The sequence below is a fragment of the Girardinichthys multiradiatus genome, chromosome 4 (genome assembly GCF_021462225.1).
Source record: "Girardinichthys multiradiatus isolate DD_20200921_A chromosome 4, DD_fGirMul_XY1, whole genome shotgun sequence".
Lineage (NCBI taxonomy): Eukaryota > Metazoa > Chordata > Actinopteri > Cyprinodontiformes > Goodeidae > Girardinichthys > Girardinichthys multiradiatus.
In genome coordinates, this window is record NC_061797.1 from 34,992,519 (window position 1) to 35,011,605 (window position 19,087).

Sequence of the window (19,087 nt, forward strand, 5' to 3'; positions counted from 1 at the left end):
ACTATGTGTATTTTTTGTCTATTTAGTTTGTCTGATCTCAAGTGCATTTTGAAAAAGTATCTTTATACCTTAATTGTTGGCATATCCTGGGAAAGTTGATTAAAAAGATTCCATCATGGGCATCTTGTGATGTTAATTACAAAATATTTTATGAATAAAATGGTTTTTTTTTTTATTCTCCATTTATCCCTCATCTCAGACCAAGTGTGTGGGTTTGAGGATGAGCGGATCTGTGGTTTCTCTCAAGACCGAAGTGATGTATTTGACTGGACGAGGCAGAATAATCTGACACACAATCCGAAGCGATCTGCCAATACTGGCCCAGAGACCGACCGAAGTGGAACAAAGGAGGGTAAGAAAAATCATTTTAAAGGCAGGGTCATGAGTTTCATTAGAAAGCCCTAGAACCAGTGGTTTCAGATGCAATAACTGGAAGAAATTCTGAGTGGCTTTGGAGAAAGACCTTCAGCTGGCGTTGAGGGGTGGAAGGACCATTTCAAAGATCTCCTCAATCCGGTCACCAATCCGGTCACCAGTCAGAACCTGAGCACTTTACTACTGTGTCCCTCAATAAATTTTTGCGGGATGCTTTTTAGAGCTACCTGATCCCTGGATGAAAAAAACAATAACTGTTTCCATTAGGGATAGAAATCTTTAGTCACTTTGTGATTTATAAACAGCCACCCCACCCTTACACACACAACCATATCCCCAGGCAATTCCTTTTAGTTCAACAAATAAAAAGACAGATTTAATTACCTCTGACAATAAATACAGAAAACATTAAAGAACTGACAGACAGCTGCCCTTTTCAAAAGTTCATGAGTTCAAGATCTCCCACTTCACCTGAAACTAAAACTAAATCCTTCTTAGTGAGCTATTGTTTCTTTGCTATGTTTTTAGAAAGCCAATTCATATTAAGACGTGTTTCACTGCTTTTGTTTGATGCAGCAACAGATTAACCGTAACACATCAGAAACTATGCAGTGTGACATAAGGTTCTGTGAGAATAGTTGTTAATGCATCACAAGTTAGAGCTCTTTTACCTACTTTAGATCCCATCACTTGGTTTTTGTCTTGTTTTACTATGTGGGGGTCACTGTGGCAATGAAATATGTTGAGGTGGGATTGTATATCCAAACACAGCTCTATAGCACAAACCCCTGATTTGCAATGACTCCCAATGGTCGTAGATAATTTGCAGTAATAGTTGCAATAAATGTAATTAGCTTTGCATTCCATAAATAAAAGTGCCTGACACAGCTAGACCAATGATCATTTGGTTTACAGTGACAGGTAAGGTCACTTGTTTTACTCCCACCTCTGGTTGGAACCATATAATCTTGTTCTTTGTAGTGTTTTTGAATGTTTACTTTTAGTTTAACACAAAATTAATATGGTGTGGTCTTGTCCAAATAATTTTTGCATTGATGAAGAGGGTGCAGGATGCAGTTTATGTAGTCTTGGTGCTGCACTTATGAGCTTACAGGTTCAAGTTTTAGGTTCCTCAAAATTAGGTAATAAATTAACATTTAAAAAAATCAAGCTTTGATGTTTGTTAATTGAGTCGGCATCCTCCATGTCCACTTCTCAATGCATTGAAGTAAACTGATTTTAATTTCACACCCCTAGTGTCTGCATTCTTGCCAGTAAGTGTCTAGTACACATTGAACTCTGCCAGCCCTGCCCCTTTTCCATGATTCAGTTTGTAGTGTTCATTAGACAGGATCTAAAGGCATTGATGTGGAGAGGAGGGTGTCTGGTTTGGGAACCTCAGGGTCAAATCTTTTCATTTTGTGGATGATATGGTTCTGTTGGCATCCGAAGACAGCATGCACTGGAACATTTTGTTGAGAGTTAGCTTTTCTAAGTCTGAGGCCATGGTTCTTAACTACAAAAAGGTGGACTACTCCTACCGGGTAGGAGGTCAGTCATTGCCTCATGCGGAAGAGTTTTTTGTCTCGTTCATGAGTGATGAAACGATGGAACAGGAGATTGATAGACAGATTTGGGGGTTTTCTGCAGTAATGCAGACGTTGCAGAGATGACCCAAAAAGCAAACCTCTTGATTTTCTTTGTCTGTCTACATTCTCACCCAAAAGAACAAGATCCTATATACAAGCACCTAAAATGAGCGTTCTTGCTTGCCCTATGGGACAGGTTGAAGAACTCTGTCAACTGGAGAAGGCATGAAGTAGAGCTACTGCTAGTCTGCATTGAAAAGAGCCATTTGAGTTTCTTTAGGAATTGGATTAGGATGCCTACTTGGCACCTCCCTTTGGAGGTTTTCTGGGCATGTCCCATTGGGAGGCGACCCCAAGGCAGCAAATTTCCTTGGACAGATTATATGTACCTTCTGGCATGGGAATCCCTTTGCATCCTACAAAATGAGTTGTAGAGTGTTGCTGGGAATAGGGATTTCTAGGATTTCCTCCTGAACCTTTATCTCCTGGAACAGGTCCAATCTCGGACAATTAAAAAACAACAAATGCATAAATAGTTAATAAATAAACATTTGAGGGTTAAAAGTACAAGAGGAAGTTGCACTGACCACTTGAGCAACCTGAGATAACTTGTATACCTTATATTTCAGTGCAATGTATGTTTTATATAATTAAGCCACCATAAAAGAGCCTGGGAAAACAAAATTAATTCTGATTTCAAGGAAGTATAAAAATACAACTAAAGAAAATATGAGTTCTTTGATGACTGAACCATGCCAGAGAACAAGGGCTATGGTATTAATCAAATTGTTATTTGAATTTGATTTCATCCCTAAACAATTGCGAAAACATTGCAATGGGTGAACACTTATCACCATAAAAGTGATTTGGTCACATTTAATTTGCTTATGTAGTGCAGTGAATTTAGATGTTTCCATCCTCAGACATTAATCATATGACTTTTTCACTGGCAAAGAAAACACCAAACAGGCAGTTCACAAAACAAAACCACGGGAAAACCAGGAGAACTCAACAGAACATAACTTTCATTCAAATAAACTTTGTTTCTTTACTGTAGTAAACTGACAAAATAAAGCTGACGCTGTTATCTCAAACCCCTTCAAAATGTGTTCATCCAAATACTATATATGACTAACATTGTAAGACTTGTGTAATGACTTTTAATGACTTCTGGACAGTTCAGAATCAAATCTCAGCTTTTATACTTTTTTGTTTCCTGGTTGATTACAGGGTATTACATGTACATTGAGGCATCACGACCGCGTGCTCAAGGCGACAAGGCTCGTCTCCTCTCTCCACTTTTTAATGTGTCTTCAGTCAGGGGCCCCAAGGGTTCTGGCCGAGTCCCGTACTGTGTCTCCTTCTACTATCACATGAAGGGCAAACATATTGGTGAGTGCTCACACAAACATTCACATAATTTCTTTTAACATATGAATCTTCAAAGCACAATGATGCAAATTGATATAGAGCAGATACATTCACTTCTTTATTCGGCCAAAGGCTGAATTTGGACCTTGACCCTTATGTGTGGAACTTGTATGACACAATAACTCAGGTTTTGTGTTTGCAAGAGGTGTGCAGGGGGTTGGGCAGTAGGATGTTAACAGTGTTCTGTTTGCCTTTTTCTGCTTGTGCACCAGTGTGTTTGCATTTGTGTGCATCTGGAGGTGACTAAAGGGGGCATAGGTTGTGTGATTTATGGCAGGGGCAAGCTAGAATCAGTAATTTGGCAGAGTTGTTCATCATAATATGCTCTTGTCACACAGCTCGAATGCATACATCGCAGGACCATATACACCTGCACACAGATATATACACAGACCAAAACATCAAAAACATTTAGACACTGGCATGGAATTACCTTCCTTGAAAAACAGAACATGAAAAACAAGAAGACATGGTAAAACTAAAAATAAACATAAACATACTTCCACCTACATCTTGGGTGTTTGGGTTCTGGTTTTCATTGACATTTCCTTGTTTTTTGAAATATCTTGCTATATTTAGTTATTATTGCTGCCATTATGGTTTTGCCCAATAAGTTCATTCCTTTGTGTTTAGTTTCTCCTCTCTAATATTACTTGTGTTCTCTTATAGTTAGTTGCAGGCCATTTCCCTTGTTCCTGTCTGCATTTTGGTCTGACTCACAACCTACAAAACATGACAACACTGTAAAGTCATGATTGTCATTCTTTAACCTCTTTTGGAGGAATTTGGTTCACCTATCGTTTTACAGTGTTTCTTCCTTTAATTGTGATTTTGTTTTAATAGTGTATTTTTCCTGTTCTTACCTGTTTAATACCAGTGGCTACAAAATGAGCCCAAAACATGACTGATTCACCACAATGTTTGACAGTTTAGATGTGTTTGTGCTAATGTGTGTTTTTTTCCCTAAATGGTGTTCTGTGAATTATGACCAAACACTTACATTTTAATCTCACATATTCAAAAGATTTTGGTGTGATTGTTAATGCTTTAGTTTAGACTCAACATACAAAGCTGTTTGGCACATTTTCAGTCTTTTTCCAAGTACTCTGCAATAAACCTTAACATTAGCCGTCTTAACTGAGGCCTGTGCAAATTGTTTTCATGTGTTGGTTATTGCTCCGAATATTGCACATCCTTAAGGACCTTGAGTGTTTTTTTTAGGCTGGAAGCTTCGTTTTGCATTTTGTCATAGTTATATTACGATAAAGCAACACATATTTGCTCTGTTTTCATTACAAAACCTCATTTCTACATAATTTGAGGATTTTATCACTTATATTTTGATACCTCAAATTGCAGAACTAAAACTAAATGTCAATTTTCTAGATCCACGGTCTATAGAAAAATCATCGTTTTGAACCACAGATTGGAATCTACCAATTGTCCTTTGATCAAATCAGTTAAATGAAGAAAATTCAAATTTTTCAGTATCAAAACTAAGAACGTTCACTCATTTGGTGAACTGTTTTAACTTTAATAAAATGCAGATGCAAGTTAGAGACAATCTTGCAATTCCTACATTTTCTGTTGGATTCAACTCTACTACCTCCATGAAAAATCTTGCAGCATGTTGTTTTTATGTTTTAAAGTTCTTACAAAAAAATAAAAAAATCTCAAACAGCAGGCCAGACCTTAAAGAAAACCAGAACTCTATAATGTCCCTCATTGAACATTTGGTTGTACACAATATGGTTTTTAATGTCACTGGTTAACAGACTGAGCATGGACAAAAATTACAAAGGCAGAACAGCAGTTAACACTATTTGAAACACAAGATTGAGACAGAACTCGGACTGGATCTGCTGGAGGGATCTGGGTAGGCACTGAGCAGGAGAGGAGAGAGGTTATTGTTTGTTCTGGTGAAGATATAGAGTTCACAGGACAGGAATGAGGTCTGTTCACTGTAGGTGGTGGATGATGGCTTGTTGGAGGAGGTAGGTTTTCCCACAAATGCTGAGTTAGACAGGAGGAATGGCAAGGAGGTTCTCAGTACCGACTCTCTCCCTTTGTGATCCTTTGTGAGTGGCAGCACATTGGCTGAGCGTGCGATGTTGGAGGGTGGACAGGCAGGTGAGCAATGGCTTGGTGTTTCCGAGAGGTGTTCTCTGAGTCCCAGGGCTAGACAGGAGAAGGAAGGGTGACTCACGGCTGGAGGGAGTACTTCCAAGAAGCTTGTCTGAGCATAACACAGAGAACAGGAGCATGGAATCCAGGACACGATCACCAGAGAGATCCAGATATGTAAAGACAGGAAGAGAAAACTTGATTAGGGTCAGGTTACCACACTGGCAGAGATAAAGAGCTGATGCCTCCCTCCTGGTTCCTGCTCCTTAAGAAGCCCTCTTGAATGGGCTCAACAAGAAACACCTGCAGAGCTGCAGCTGCCAGTCACACCCTGTAGGGAGACAGAAACGCAGCACAACCACAAACACCTGCACACGACCTCTGTGGGTATGACAATTAATCTTTAGCTAAAACAAAAAAATCTTATTCTCTTAATGTTACTAATATTAATATTAATGCTTGTTCCAAAACAAACATTAAATGAAATGATTTTTTATTTTTTTATTTATTTAACCAATATTTGAACACATTTTACAAAGATGCTATCCATAAAACTCAAACTGTATTTTTTCATTGGGTTTTGTATATTTTGCTGCTCTGGGTAAATTTTATTTTGTAGGAGCAACAGCTTAGGGCTCATGAACTGTGAATGCTCCTGATCCACAAACTTTGGCCTTTATGCTTGAGTTTCAACATTTAAATGTGACAAAAGGCAAATTTTTTTCGTGCATTTGTAAGATTTCAGGGATGATTTTGTATTTAAAAGCATAAAAATGAAATAAATACATACTTACAATTGATTTATCACTTTCCAGCTCTAGAAACATACATAAAAGATAACTTGGTGATTCCATAATGGTGTTATGATCTGCTCCTGTTTTTATTTCTATAGATTGCACTCACCTGTTTTCTGTAAGTTTACCATTGCTGTCCTTTAAACATTTTTCCTGACCATGTGTCAGTCGATGTCCTTTTGCAACTTTGGTCCTGCTCAATCACAGATATATTCTGAAAAATACTGCTTTTTAGTTGTCAGAAACAGAAGACAAAACATATTTTGAATGCAGAAATGACACAAAGTGTCAGACGGAGGGAAATTAACATTCAGGCTTAAAAAAAGCAGACAGGTTTAATGATGATTAGGAGACCAAAGACAATGGTAGGCAAAGGTGTTGGACTGAGAGAAAACATTTAAATATAGGACAAAGAGTATCACAAGAGAGGTTATCAGCTGGATGGTATTCAGAACCACTGAGGGGAAGTTAAGAATTGTACCTCCTTTTCATGTACTTGATCATATATTATGTGCTGAAAATGTTTGCCATGTTCAAAATGCCATTTGACACAATACAATTTTTGGCAATACTGTTTAAATGTTGCAGTCCTTAGGGTCTAATAATATAAGAAAATGAGAAGAGTCGTTAGCTACAACAAAAAGAGGAAACAGTAATATTCTCACTGTTAGTATAAGTTATGGAAGAGTTGGGCCAAATCTGACATACATACATACCTCAGGTAATGTGTTTCTCTGCTCCTCTTTAGGCTCAGTGTCAGCAACAATAAACAACATTTAATTAGTTTTTGTTTGCCACTGGGTAAGTGTTTAGAGCAGCTGTTGAGTGCAGCATGACACACTTAAATACATTCACTGGAATATTTTAAATCAAAGACTGGAGTTTCTAAATAATTTGTATTTTCCTTAGGATACAACTTGTAGATTACTTTATGAATACTTACAAGTGTGTGAAAGAGGAATGGCATCAATCTTCAGTTAAGATTTTTACCATTTTGCATTTAGTTTCCATTTTGAGAATTGATGGCTGCCGAAACTAATGACAAAAGAAATATGAGTTAGCTAGATGTAGACTTTCCTTTAGTCATCCGTATAAAATAACAAATTTCAGCTGAAGAGCAGCGTTCCATGCATATCAGTTTGCAAGGCTGTGCATACATTAGACCAATCAATGGACTGCTTATCACAGTCCTCTTTATCCTGTGTGTGTGTGGACTTGTGTGTAGGTGGCCCCCGCCAGGTGGGAGGAGAAGCAGAAGAGGTAGTCAGAGATGAGAGATGGGTCGCAGATAAAAGACCGGGGCACCCAGGTGTGGTCCTCAGGACCATAGCCCTCCCAGTCGACGAGATTCTGCCAAACGCGACCCCGCCAACGGGAGTAAACAATCTGTCGGACTGCATAGACTGGGTGCCCAGGACTTGTGATGACAGGTTTGATCTGAGAAATGTGGAACGTTGTATGAACGCGGAGACTCGAAGGAAGCTTCAGGCGGACAGCTGGAGGACTGATGACTGCCTCAATCTCATACGGGCCAATGAACCTGGGGTCAAGTTTCTTGGACATAGATTTTAGAGGAATGTCACGTGACGAGAGCCAAACCTTCTGACCAGGTTGGTACTGGGGAGCTGGAACCCTTTTCTTGTCTGCATAGCTTATGTTCTGTTCTGCGGTCCATTGAAGGGCTTGTGCGGTGGCGGTCCAGATGTGTTTGGATCTACGGATGTGATGATGTACAGAAGTGACAGATTTCTTTCTCATCTGCGGAAAACAATTCTGGTTGGTAGCCCAGTGAAGCTTTGAAAGGGGAGAAACCTGTGGCAGCAGAAGTGTGAGAATTATGACCGTACTCGACCCATGGGAGGAATTGGGTCAAGTCTGTGGGGTTGGTTGATGTTAAACAACGGAACAGCAGAATTGTTTCCAAACCTTAGCTGTGAACTGAGGTCCGCAGTCTGAGGGGATCTCCAGAGGTATTCCATGGAGTCTGAAAACATGCTTCACCAGAGGTTGAGCTGTCTGAAGGGCAGAGGGTAGTTTTCTGAGGGGAATGAGATGACAGGACTTAGAGAAACGGTCGATAATAGTGAGTGGTTGGTTGATTAGAGGACTTATTTCTAGCACAGATAGTACAGGCTTGTACATACTCTTTAACGTCTGTTGGGTTTATGATTATTGATTGATTAATCTTAATCAATAATTATAATTACAAATCATAATTTGACTAAATCAATCTCTTAACCAAAAATCCTCATTTATGAATCGAGACCAGATATGTTTCTGGTGTTGTAATTGTGGCTCAACGCCTTTGACAATTACAACCGTTAAACACTCCGTAATAATTAATAACTATTGCCGGAAATGTCACTGTTTAATCGACCGTTTCTGCCGAAACATGTGGAACTTTAACCTTATTTTGACTGACCAATCACTTTTGCACACAATGAAACACAAAACGCTCTCTCTTTATCTATGTGAATATTTATTAATTTTCACCTACTCAACATGCAAAATTCTACAAACACAGGGGTAACACATCTAAATAAGCAAAAGTCAACAAACGGTAGTGGGTATGTATTGAATCAACCAGCAGTTTATGGCACTACAGACGAAGGAAATGAGAATATGAGTGGTTGTATGGTGGCGAGAGGTGGGGGTTTGGAGCGTCCACAATTAACTTCAGGGAAAGCGGTCAGTCTTCGTCCTTTTGTCTTCTTGACAAAAAGGAAAAATATGATCTGACCATCAAAGTCGACTTGGAAATGAAACACGATAGCGGTTCGTCTCTCCGAAACTCCGTGTTCTCAGTTACGTGTTCAACTCACGTCTTCAATCGGCAAAGTGAAATCTCTGGCCTTCTTAGTCCAAAAACCTCGGTTATGAATTGTTCGTTGTCCAACAAGAGAGAATGAATGAACTCTGCAAAGATCTCTGCAAAGATCTCCCCTCTTGAAGTGGCGCACTTCGATTACTAGTCCGGACCTAGCAGAAGGCGAGTTTTCAAAAATGAGCGCCTTCCTATATAGCGTCCTGTGACGTCAGACTTGGGACACCCAGTCATATCAGTCGCAATGCTCGATGGGATATGTAGGAGCGGGCTGTCCTGGGTACAAAATGACCGATGCCATTGGAGGGGCACAGGGACGTCCAACAACGTGCAGATAGTCCAATACTCAGCAAACAAGTGGTCCAACACGTCCCTATGAAAGGACGGCCACCAGAACCTTCTGGAGATAAGGGCGATGGTTTGACTAGAACCAGGAAGGGCAGAGAACTTGGATGAATGGAACCAGTGGATAAGGCGGGACCGGGCAGTAGACCGCAAGTCCAATTTGGGGGTCCAGTTCCGGGATCTGGTTGATCTCTGAGGGCCTGGGATACCAAGGCTTCCACATCCCACGTGAGGGCTCCAACAACAGAACATTGCGGTAGGATGGGAGCAGGCTCCTTGTCAGAATCATTCGGGAAGAACTGTTGAGAGAGGGCGTCAGGCTTGATATCTTTGGAACCAGGTCTGTATGAGATTGAGAGGTTAAAATGTGAAAAGAAAAAGGGACCAATGAGACTGGCAAGGTTTAATATGTTTGGCTGCTTGAAGGTAGGCTAGGTTTTTATGATCTGTCCATACCACAAGTGAGCCTGAGCCCATCTTAGTGCGTTTCCAGAAAGGAGTCCTAAAATAAAAGAGATTTTACATCATCATGGGGAAAGGATTGTGGAGAGCGATTAAACACTAGGGAGCACTGTAGGAGGAAACCTCCACAACTACCAACCTCACCTGAAAACTTCTCCGGATTGAGGGAAATGATGTCATAGGAATGAGGAAGTTGCTGTGAGACGGCCGACTCAAAAAGAAACTTTATTATAAGCTTCTTTGGGAATATTTCAATTGTTACGGACATGGAGACTGAAATGAAAAGGAAAAAAGAAGCTCAAAAAAGATAGAGATGGGGCAAAAGAGAAAAAGGGGAGAAAAGGAGGAAAGAGTGGAGGAGAGAAATAAGGATGAAGAGAATACAAGATAACACCCTGCTTGCTTATACACCTGCAGCTGCTTTTTTTTTTAACAAAATAGTACACGGTACTTATGTATGTAAAATGTACTTAGTGAGAGGTGCAGCCCAATATTGAACATCTGTGTGGACACGCTTTTGTATACAAGGTTTCTCCACAAAAATATGCAATAGCGAGTGTGAGGACCCACAGACCTGCCCCATGGTCCCTAGACGGACACTGAGGAGATCCGAGCCACAGACATCCAAAGGCCCCCCAAAGCACAGGAACCCCAGGAGAACCACCGCCGGGACTACCGCAACCCCCCCCAGAGAAGAGCAGTGGAGAGTCCCAGGGGAACCACCCAGCAGCAACAGTACAGAAGCCCCAGGGAGCCACAGCAATGAGCCAACAGGCCCCACCGGCAGCCGTCCGCGCCCGAGCAGATCCAGCCATGGACCCAGAGGCCCAAGACCCCGGAACACACCAGTCCCCAAGCAGAGGCCCCCAAGCAGCCACCGGGAGTGAGCCAGCACACACGAAAGCACCCAGATCTGGACACCGAGAACCACAAGTACACCAGCCGGCAGAGACTCCAACCACCGGCAGGTAGTGTGGCGGTGGTTGGGTCCAGGAGAGGGAGCGGTCCAAGACCCAACCTGTCACAAAAAAAAAAAAAAACGGCACGCAGTCACAATCACCCACTCCCACCCTCATGCATACACACTCGCACCCAATGTAAAGACAAACAACAATGGACGTCATACACTCATTCCCACTCCCCATGCATACTCTATACTCCCAGGTCCAGGCACCGGTACCCCTAGGGGCAACCAGCCCCCAGACCCAGGGGGTGGTCCCCTTCCTTCCTGGGGCAGAGACAGGCGGATAGCGCCGGCACCGCCCACACGGGTGACTCCAAGTCCCAACAAAGGAGGAAGGCATAGGCACATCTGCCGGACAAAAGACTAGGGACAGGTAACAGTGCCCCGAGAACCAACTGAACACCTGGACCAATGTCCCCAGCCACCCCCCCCCCCCCCCCCCCCCGGAACCACCAGGCCCCTCAGACCTCGATCCCCAGCTCCGTTACCCAGTCCGCCGCCCGAAGTAGCCACCGTCCCCCAACAAAAAGGAGCAAGCCAGAAGCGCCCAAGAATGCGGCTCCACTCCAAACAAAGGAGCAGACCAGCTGGCCCAGCGCAACCAAAATATGCCACACAAAGGACAGCACATGACCAGGCACGACCAGCCACCCCCAAATCCAAGGGACAGAGCCAACAGAGCGCCCAGCCCCCGAAGCCCGGCACCAGACAGCAGCCACAACCAGGCAAGCAGGGCAATGAAACACATCCCACTCCAACACCAAGGCCGCCACCAAACTGCAACCGACCCAAAACGGCAGGCCCACCCAAATGCAAGCTTTAGGCTGGGATAGGTACATGGACCCAAGACCCCCAAGGCCCAGCCAGGACCCCAGCCCGGGGGGCGATACGCCCCAAGAACCCCGAGCCCCCAGGCCCATCCCAGTCCCACCCAGGAGCAGCACGGGCACCAGGCCAGTGACCTATGTCCATCGGCGCAGGCCCCCCGAAAGCATCGCATGCAGCTATCAGATGTCTCCACCAAGAGCCACCAAAGCTCCACCCCAGCCAGGGCCACACTCCCCAGCGATCCCAGCCCAGGGACACCCCAAATGCCCCAACCCAGACACCCCCCGAATCCACCACAACGCCCCACAGGATGAAGCCAAGGGCGCCCCATCCCCACTAGGTGATGGAGCCGATTAAAGGAGCCCAGAGAGGTAATTCTGTTTTACTTGCACTTGGGGTGGAGGTGGCACCAGGTTTATGATCTTGGAGGGAGCACAATGGAGGGTGAGCCAGGTTCATTCACAGGTATCGAGAGGAGGCTTGGAACCCGAATGAAGCCAACTGAGAAGATAATCCGTGAAGATCTCTTGCAGAGAGAGAATCTGGATTTTCTGCATACGCAGACTGGATAAGAAGCTCGGAACTGGAGGCAACCTGGGAAGGAGGACATGAGAAGGTAAGTACTCAGAAAAATAATCACAAGGAGACTTGTCTTGGCCAGCTAGAGTTACCACTGCAGGTTAACACTCAGGCACCGGAGTGTTGGCAACATTGGGTACTTAAGCTCCTCTCCTGATGAGGCTGATGCAGAACACCTGTGGACTCAGTTCCCACTGTGCGTCTGGTGCCATCTAGAGGTTGAATGGCATTAGTAGCAGGTAAAAAAGGTGAACAGAAAAAAGCTCCCGGAACTCTGACAGGAACAGGTCGATGTGGAGCAAATTTGTATTTCAAACTCTATTTATGACACATCATATGAAGTGTAATGTGGTGTCACATATGACTCATGTCATGGGCAGTACTTTGCAAAAGCATTAACACTCAGTGACATTTGTTTCATATTTTGCTAGATTACAGCCACAAACCTCGATGTATTTTATTGGAATTTTATGTGATAGATCAACATAAAGTACAATCTATTAGTGAAGTGAAAGGACAGTGACCCTTGGTTTATTTTTTTGGGAAATATTACTCTGTTACCCCTAATTAAAATCCAGTATAGTCAACTGCTATCAGAACTCACTTAATTAGTAAACTGAGTATGTGTGTGTAATTTCATCTCACTAAAAACATTTATTCTGTGATGACCTCCAAGATGTTCTAGAGAGCTTAACTAAACAACATCTTAACAGTTCCATCATTCGAAAATGGAAAATGGATGCCACAACTGCCAACCTGCCAAGCCATGGCTATTTGACTAAGCTGACAGGTTGGCCAAGGAGAGCATTAGTCAGAGAGGCAGCAAAGAGATCCACACCTTATGTGGGAGGATCTGTTGACAGGACAACTATTGCTCATGCAATCCACTCCACAAATTTGGCCATTATAGAAGAGTGACAGGAAGACACTATTCCTAAACAAAGTCAGAAGAAGTCCTGTTTAAAGTTTCCCAAAAGTGATATAGGGAACAATAAGAAGGTGCCCTGGTCATATGAGACTGAAATTCAACTTTCTTAGCTTATATGTAAAATACTATTTGTGGTGAGAAACTAAGACTTCACATCACCCTGCGCACATCATTTATGCAGTCAAGCATAGTGGTGGCAGCATCATGTTGTAGGGATGCTTTTCTCCTGCAGGGACATGGAAGGTTGTTAGAATTTATGGAAAGATGGAATAAGCTAAAATGTAGGCAGTCCTGGAAGAAAACTTGTTAGAGGGCACATTAAGGCTGGCGCTTTTACACAGTTCACTTTCACACAGGACATTTTAATGTATATGTGCTCATATATACAGCAGCATTGCATAAATAAGAATTAGCTTTATTCACCAAGTTAATTTCATTCAAGTTTGTGTACACATACAAGAAATTTGACTTCTGTTCCACTTTGCTCTCAATGAAGACCTTTTAAATATAAATAGGAAAATATGTTTTAGTAAGTAAACATATATTGTGTTATACAAAAGAGAAAAACATGGTTAAGTTAGTGGTAGTCCGACTAGCCATGTGGTATTTGAAATCTTTCATTCAGAGGACTAAAGTGTAATTAGAGTAAACTTTACCCACATATGACATTTAGCAGAAACCATATGAACTGTTTCATTTTCCATTCATAATTGAAGGCTTTAGGCTGAATAATCCAAGGGCTAGACTGGCACAATAATCCGGGGACAGAAACAGGGTCAATAATCGGAACAAGAGACGTCAGGCAAGGGGCAGGCAGAGGCATAAACCAGATGCAGGAAACAGGGTCAAAAACCAAAATCCAAACAGTCCAACAAGGGGCAGGCAGAGAGGCAAAATCCAAGAAACAAGGCAAGGTCAAAAAACAATGATCAGACAGGAAGGAACGCTGGATATCTACTCGCACGATGGCTTTCAAAAATCTGGCACCGTCTGCTTGTCAGAGTCAGTATATATCAGGGAAGACACAGAGGCTTGGAATGCCACAGATTGCACTGCACTGCAGCAGCCTCCAGGTGCATCTCATCTGCTGATTGCAGCCAGGGAGACAGGGTAGAGCAGGACAAGCAGACATGCCAGAATCATAACACTAACAGCACAAATGAACCAACTACTGAGGGATGGGACTCACCCTGAATGGCTGACCAAGAGCCAAACAGTCCTGATAAAATAAGATCCCCAGAAGGGAACAACCCTAACCAACTACTGGCCAATAACCTGGCTCTCCACAACATGGAAGCACGTGTCCAGCATAATAGCAGCTAAGGCACATGGATCAATACATGGAAGAGGCACAGAAAGGCATTAGTGAAAATACCAGAGAAGCCAAACACCAGCTGGTGGTTAACAGAACAGTTGCCTGGGACTGTAAAATCAGAAGAACAAACCTGTGCACTGCCTGGCTTGATTACAAGAAAGCCTACGACACCATGTCACACACCTGGATCCTGGAATGCCTGAAGGTCAACAACACACTGAAAACATTTGTTCCAAACTGCATGAGGGTGTAGAATACCCGTATTGAGGCCAACTTCAGGGTAATTGCGCAAGTCTTTGTCAAATATGCGCATGTACCAAAAAGATGCTATGCCTTTGTCCCCACAGTTATTTTTCATAGACCTGAACCCCCATGGTTAACTTATGAACAAAACTGGCTATGGATACCGACTCAGGTCTCAGAAATGGGGCCGCCATCAGTCACCTCATCTACATGGATGACATCGAGCTGTATGCTATGACTGAGTGAGACATTGACTCACTGATCCACAGCACCAGCATCTACAACAGCAACACTGTAATGTAGCTGGATGGTGACAAATAGAAGCAAGATAATCCATACAGAGGGAAATGCATTTACATAAGGGAGAAAACCAGATGGTGAGGGGAGCTTTAAGTACCAAGAATACCACAAGCAAATGGAAATTTGAAGAAGCTACAAGGAAAACAGCAACAGCTAAATACCTGCAACGAGTAAGGCACATTCAGAGAAGCCATCCCAATAGCAAGAACAAGGTCTGGACAATCAACAGCTATGCCTTGCCAGTTCTCAGATACCCTACAGAGATAATAGGTTGGCCAAATGAGGGAAATTCAGACCACAGATGTTAAAACAAGAAAGCTATTCACCACGTATGATGAATTCCACCCCAAATCCTGTATCGACAGGCTATACACTGAACGCACAGAAGTAGACAGAGCACTAGTTTGCATCAAAGCCACTATCCAAGATGAAACATCCAATCTCCAACAATACATCAGAAAGATGTCCCAAGAGATGTCATCTGTTTTTGTTCTTGTGTTTGCTTTTCTTTCCCTTTATCTGTTATCATTCTCCAATATCCCTACCCATTTCACCTAAAAAGTACCTGGGCAAAACATTGCTCGTCTGCATAGTTTCTTCAGGGCAAGTGGTTGCTTAGTGAAGACAACCATGTTTCCAGCATTTATGCTGAATCAGATTTAGCTTCTAAATACAGCCTCCTTTGAACTGGTCTCATCATCACACTCCAGATTATAAACATGGACAGTAGTGTGCAAAAGTGTTAGGCAGGTGTGAAAAAAATGCTGTACACAAAGAATGCTTTCAAAAATGGAAGAGTTAGGCATTTATTTTCATCAGTCAACAAAATGCAGCGAATGAACAAAAGAGAAATCTAAATCAAATCAATATTTGGTGTGACCACCCTTTGCCTTCAAAACAGCATCAATTCTTCTAGGTACACTTGCACACAGTTTTTGAAGGAACTTGGCTGGTAGGTTGTTCCAAACATCTTGGAGAACTACCCACAGATCTACTGTGGATGTAAGCTTTCTCACATCCTTCTGTGTCGTCATGTAATCCCAGACACACTTGAGGATGTTGAGATCAGGGCTCTGTGGGGGCCATACCATCACTTTCAGTAATTCTTGTTCTTCTTTACACTGAAGATAGTTCTTAATGTCATTGTGCTGTATGCTTGTATGCTCACTTAGCATTTTATAAATTGATAAAAATAAACAATCATCATTTATATTTGTGAAAGCATTCTTTGTTTACAGCATTTTGTCACACATGCCGAAAACTTTTACACAGTATTGTTGTTCTGAAAAATGACCAATCTCTTTCTAAACAATATGGCATATTTTATATATTGAAATGTATATCAGTATGAACATCAATGTCTTTCTAAAGACAATAAGGCCATTTGGGGTCAGTTTGCACGGGTGCTTTTTTGCATTTGATAGTTTTTCTGTAAAGCTACAGGAGAGGCTTTATCTTAATCTTACTGTCAATTTCTGCAAGGTTTAAATAATAATACTCTGATAAAGACAGCACACATTTAATACAGAAGGGGTTATCAGATGTGCAAACATATGGGTAGATACTTCTTCCACATGCACACCCATTAATACCACATGTTGTGCACGGATGCCCCCTGCTTGTGTATTTATTTAGGAGACTGGTGGTTGGTTAATGTTCCAATTAGGGGCTGCCTGGAGATCGTTAAGAAGATGAATGATTCTCTCACATCTTGTAGGGCTGTGTGAGATAGAGACAAGAGGGAGCACGCCTATTAGGGCCTCCTTCACATAGCTCACACAGTGTTTTTTTTTTTTTATTATCATCATGAGAGTGAAGTGTGTATACTGTGAATATACTAAAAGAGAAAGCATAATTAACACATTTAACAAATGTTTCCCCCATTGTTCTCTCAACTTCTCTGCCCTGCTTCGTAGCTGTGTCAATATGACATAAGTATTTCCACTGTGTTGCCTTTTAGACATTTCAGGACACATCTCATAATGTCAGAAAGCCTCACAGATTAAACATCACACCTAAATGTCATAAATGTTTTCCTTAGGCAGGGCAAGGCTTCTGTGTATGTAATGGAAGACAAAAGTTTAAACTGACATGTTCCTTTGTTTTGTGTTTTGTCCCTGAATTTTGTTGTTGTGAAACACTGACAGTTACAAATTCATTGTGTGTATTTGTGAACGTTTTACAGGCACACTCAGTGTTCTTCTGAGAGTGAGAAGTATTGCGCCTGTGGACTCAGTGGTGTGGACAAAATCAGGTCATCAAGGCCCAGACTGGAGGAAAGCCTTTTTTGCCATCAACCCCAGTGGACCCTTCCAGGTAAAACCTTTGTCACTGGTTTTCTGTCCTACACAGCAAAGTGTAAAGTCAATTCTATAGCAGTGGAAATAGTGCACAAGCTGCACACTTGAACTTACTGATAGGATTTTTAATATAAAACAAACATTTCAAGAAAAAATCACAACAGTTTTGAGAAGGGAACCTGAGCGTTTGTTTGCCTGACATAAGGGCCACTCCCCCTCTGTCCTGCTTCATCACACTCAGCAATTGAGTTGTGTTGGGTGAAATTCAGAACGTGACCTGGAGGTATGAACCAGTCATCTTTTATGGGAAAAACATGCAGTGTTCCCTGTACTGTTAACGTGAGTTTTGAAGAATCGAGCCTCTAAAGGCAATTCGGCCCCCCCGTGTTTGCTCCTTGATTTTTATCTCAGCCCGCCACTATCGCTTTGGCTCTGGCTCCCTCGGAAGAAACAGACGAAAAAAATAAATCATCTTTCTTTTCTTTTTGACAATTCTTGTAGTGCAACCAATTCTTCTTCACTATATTTTTTTTCCCAGAAGGAAGACCTCCGATACACCTTGAAATTAGCAGGATTTATACATTGTTCACAGAATTCCACAGTCGGGTTTCACATTTTGCCTTGAATGAGATAAATTTTTAACAATGGGTGTTTTACAGTGAAAATAAAGCAGCAAAGAAACCAGATAAAGTCTTTGAATTTAGACCAGGCATGGGCAAACTGCTGACTGCAGGCCATACACAGCCCATTTGGGTTTTTAACCCGGCCCACCGAACATGATATTCTCTACTGTGTTGTGAAAAAGATGCATTTGGAAAATAACTTAAGCTACCGCACCATGTTGGCGGTCAGATGTCTCGGAGCTCCTCCGGTCCTTGGTCCCCAGAAGCAATCACACACTTTACGAATCTCAGCAGTTTCTAACTTTTAGCTCTTTTAATCTAAATTAAGGCAGAGGAATGATTACAGTGATCAGTGCTGAGGCTCCCGTCTCGGACCGTCGCCGTCTGTGTAAGGATGACGAAGAGCCCCGATAGAAGGTCACATGTAGTTTTATATCTGGCACTCCAATGCAATGGATGTGCACTCCCTCAGTGATTATCAGTAGACTATGTGTCACCATTGTGCTGTCTATCTGTTAGGTTGTGTAGTATGGGTGTCCATCCTTAATTTAAGTACGCTGTGGCTTTCTAATCAAACCAGTTGCTCTACTATCAACCCCAGTGCCCGAGCCTCAGGTCGTTCATGACAAACTTTGGGCCATTTATCCTTATAATGTGTGTTGATGAGCATTCTTATCCTATTCTAACAAAAGGGAAACATTAGAACTTATGCTTTATATCACTATGGTATAAATTGGAAAACCAGCTATGAGCAAAATAATAAAGGTTATTCCTAACAACCCCCCTGATGTGGTGTCATTTAAAGGCACCTATGTGTGTGTTAAACGCAGGAACGCCATCTCTCCGGTAGACCCCTGGTTGTGTCTAAGCAACAGCTGATACACCTAGTGGAGACAACTCTAACCCCATCAAACCTGTATGTATTTGATTTAGAGAAAAGAGAGCGAAAGGACAACAGCCTGAAGCACAGCAGAAAATTCTGTCTAACATCATGTGAATCAGTTAATGTAGACCCTAAGCGTTGATTTTCTTCGTCCATCTTTGGTCCCCCTCTGAGCGACAT

The 19,087-nt window shown here is 42.3% G+C and overlaps 1 protein-coding gene across 2 annotated transcripts in view; it reads left to right on the forward strand.

Annotated features, from left to right (window-relative positions):
* Positions 1-19,087, forward strand: part of LOC124867315 (MAM domain-containing glycosylphosphatidylinositol anchor protein 1) — a 287,734-nt gene that overhangs the window by 228,309 nt on the left and 40,338 nt on the right. For both annotated transcript variants that reach the window (XM_047363702.1, XM_047363703.1), the window contains exons 14-16: positions 200-352; positions 3,195-3,356; positions 17,287-17,417. In XM_047363702.1, coding sequence (XP_047219658.1) covers positions 200-352; positions 3,195-3,356; positions 17,287-17,417 — 446 coding nt within the window. The remainder of the gene's footprint in view (positions 1-199; positions 353-3,194; positions 3,357-17,286; positions 17,418-19,087) is intronic.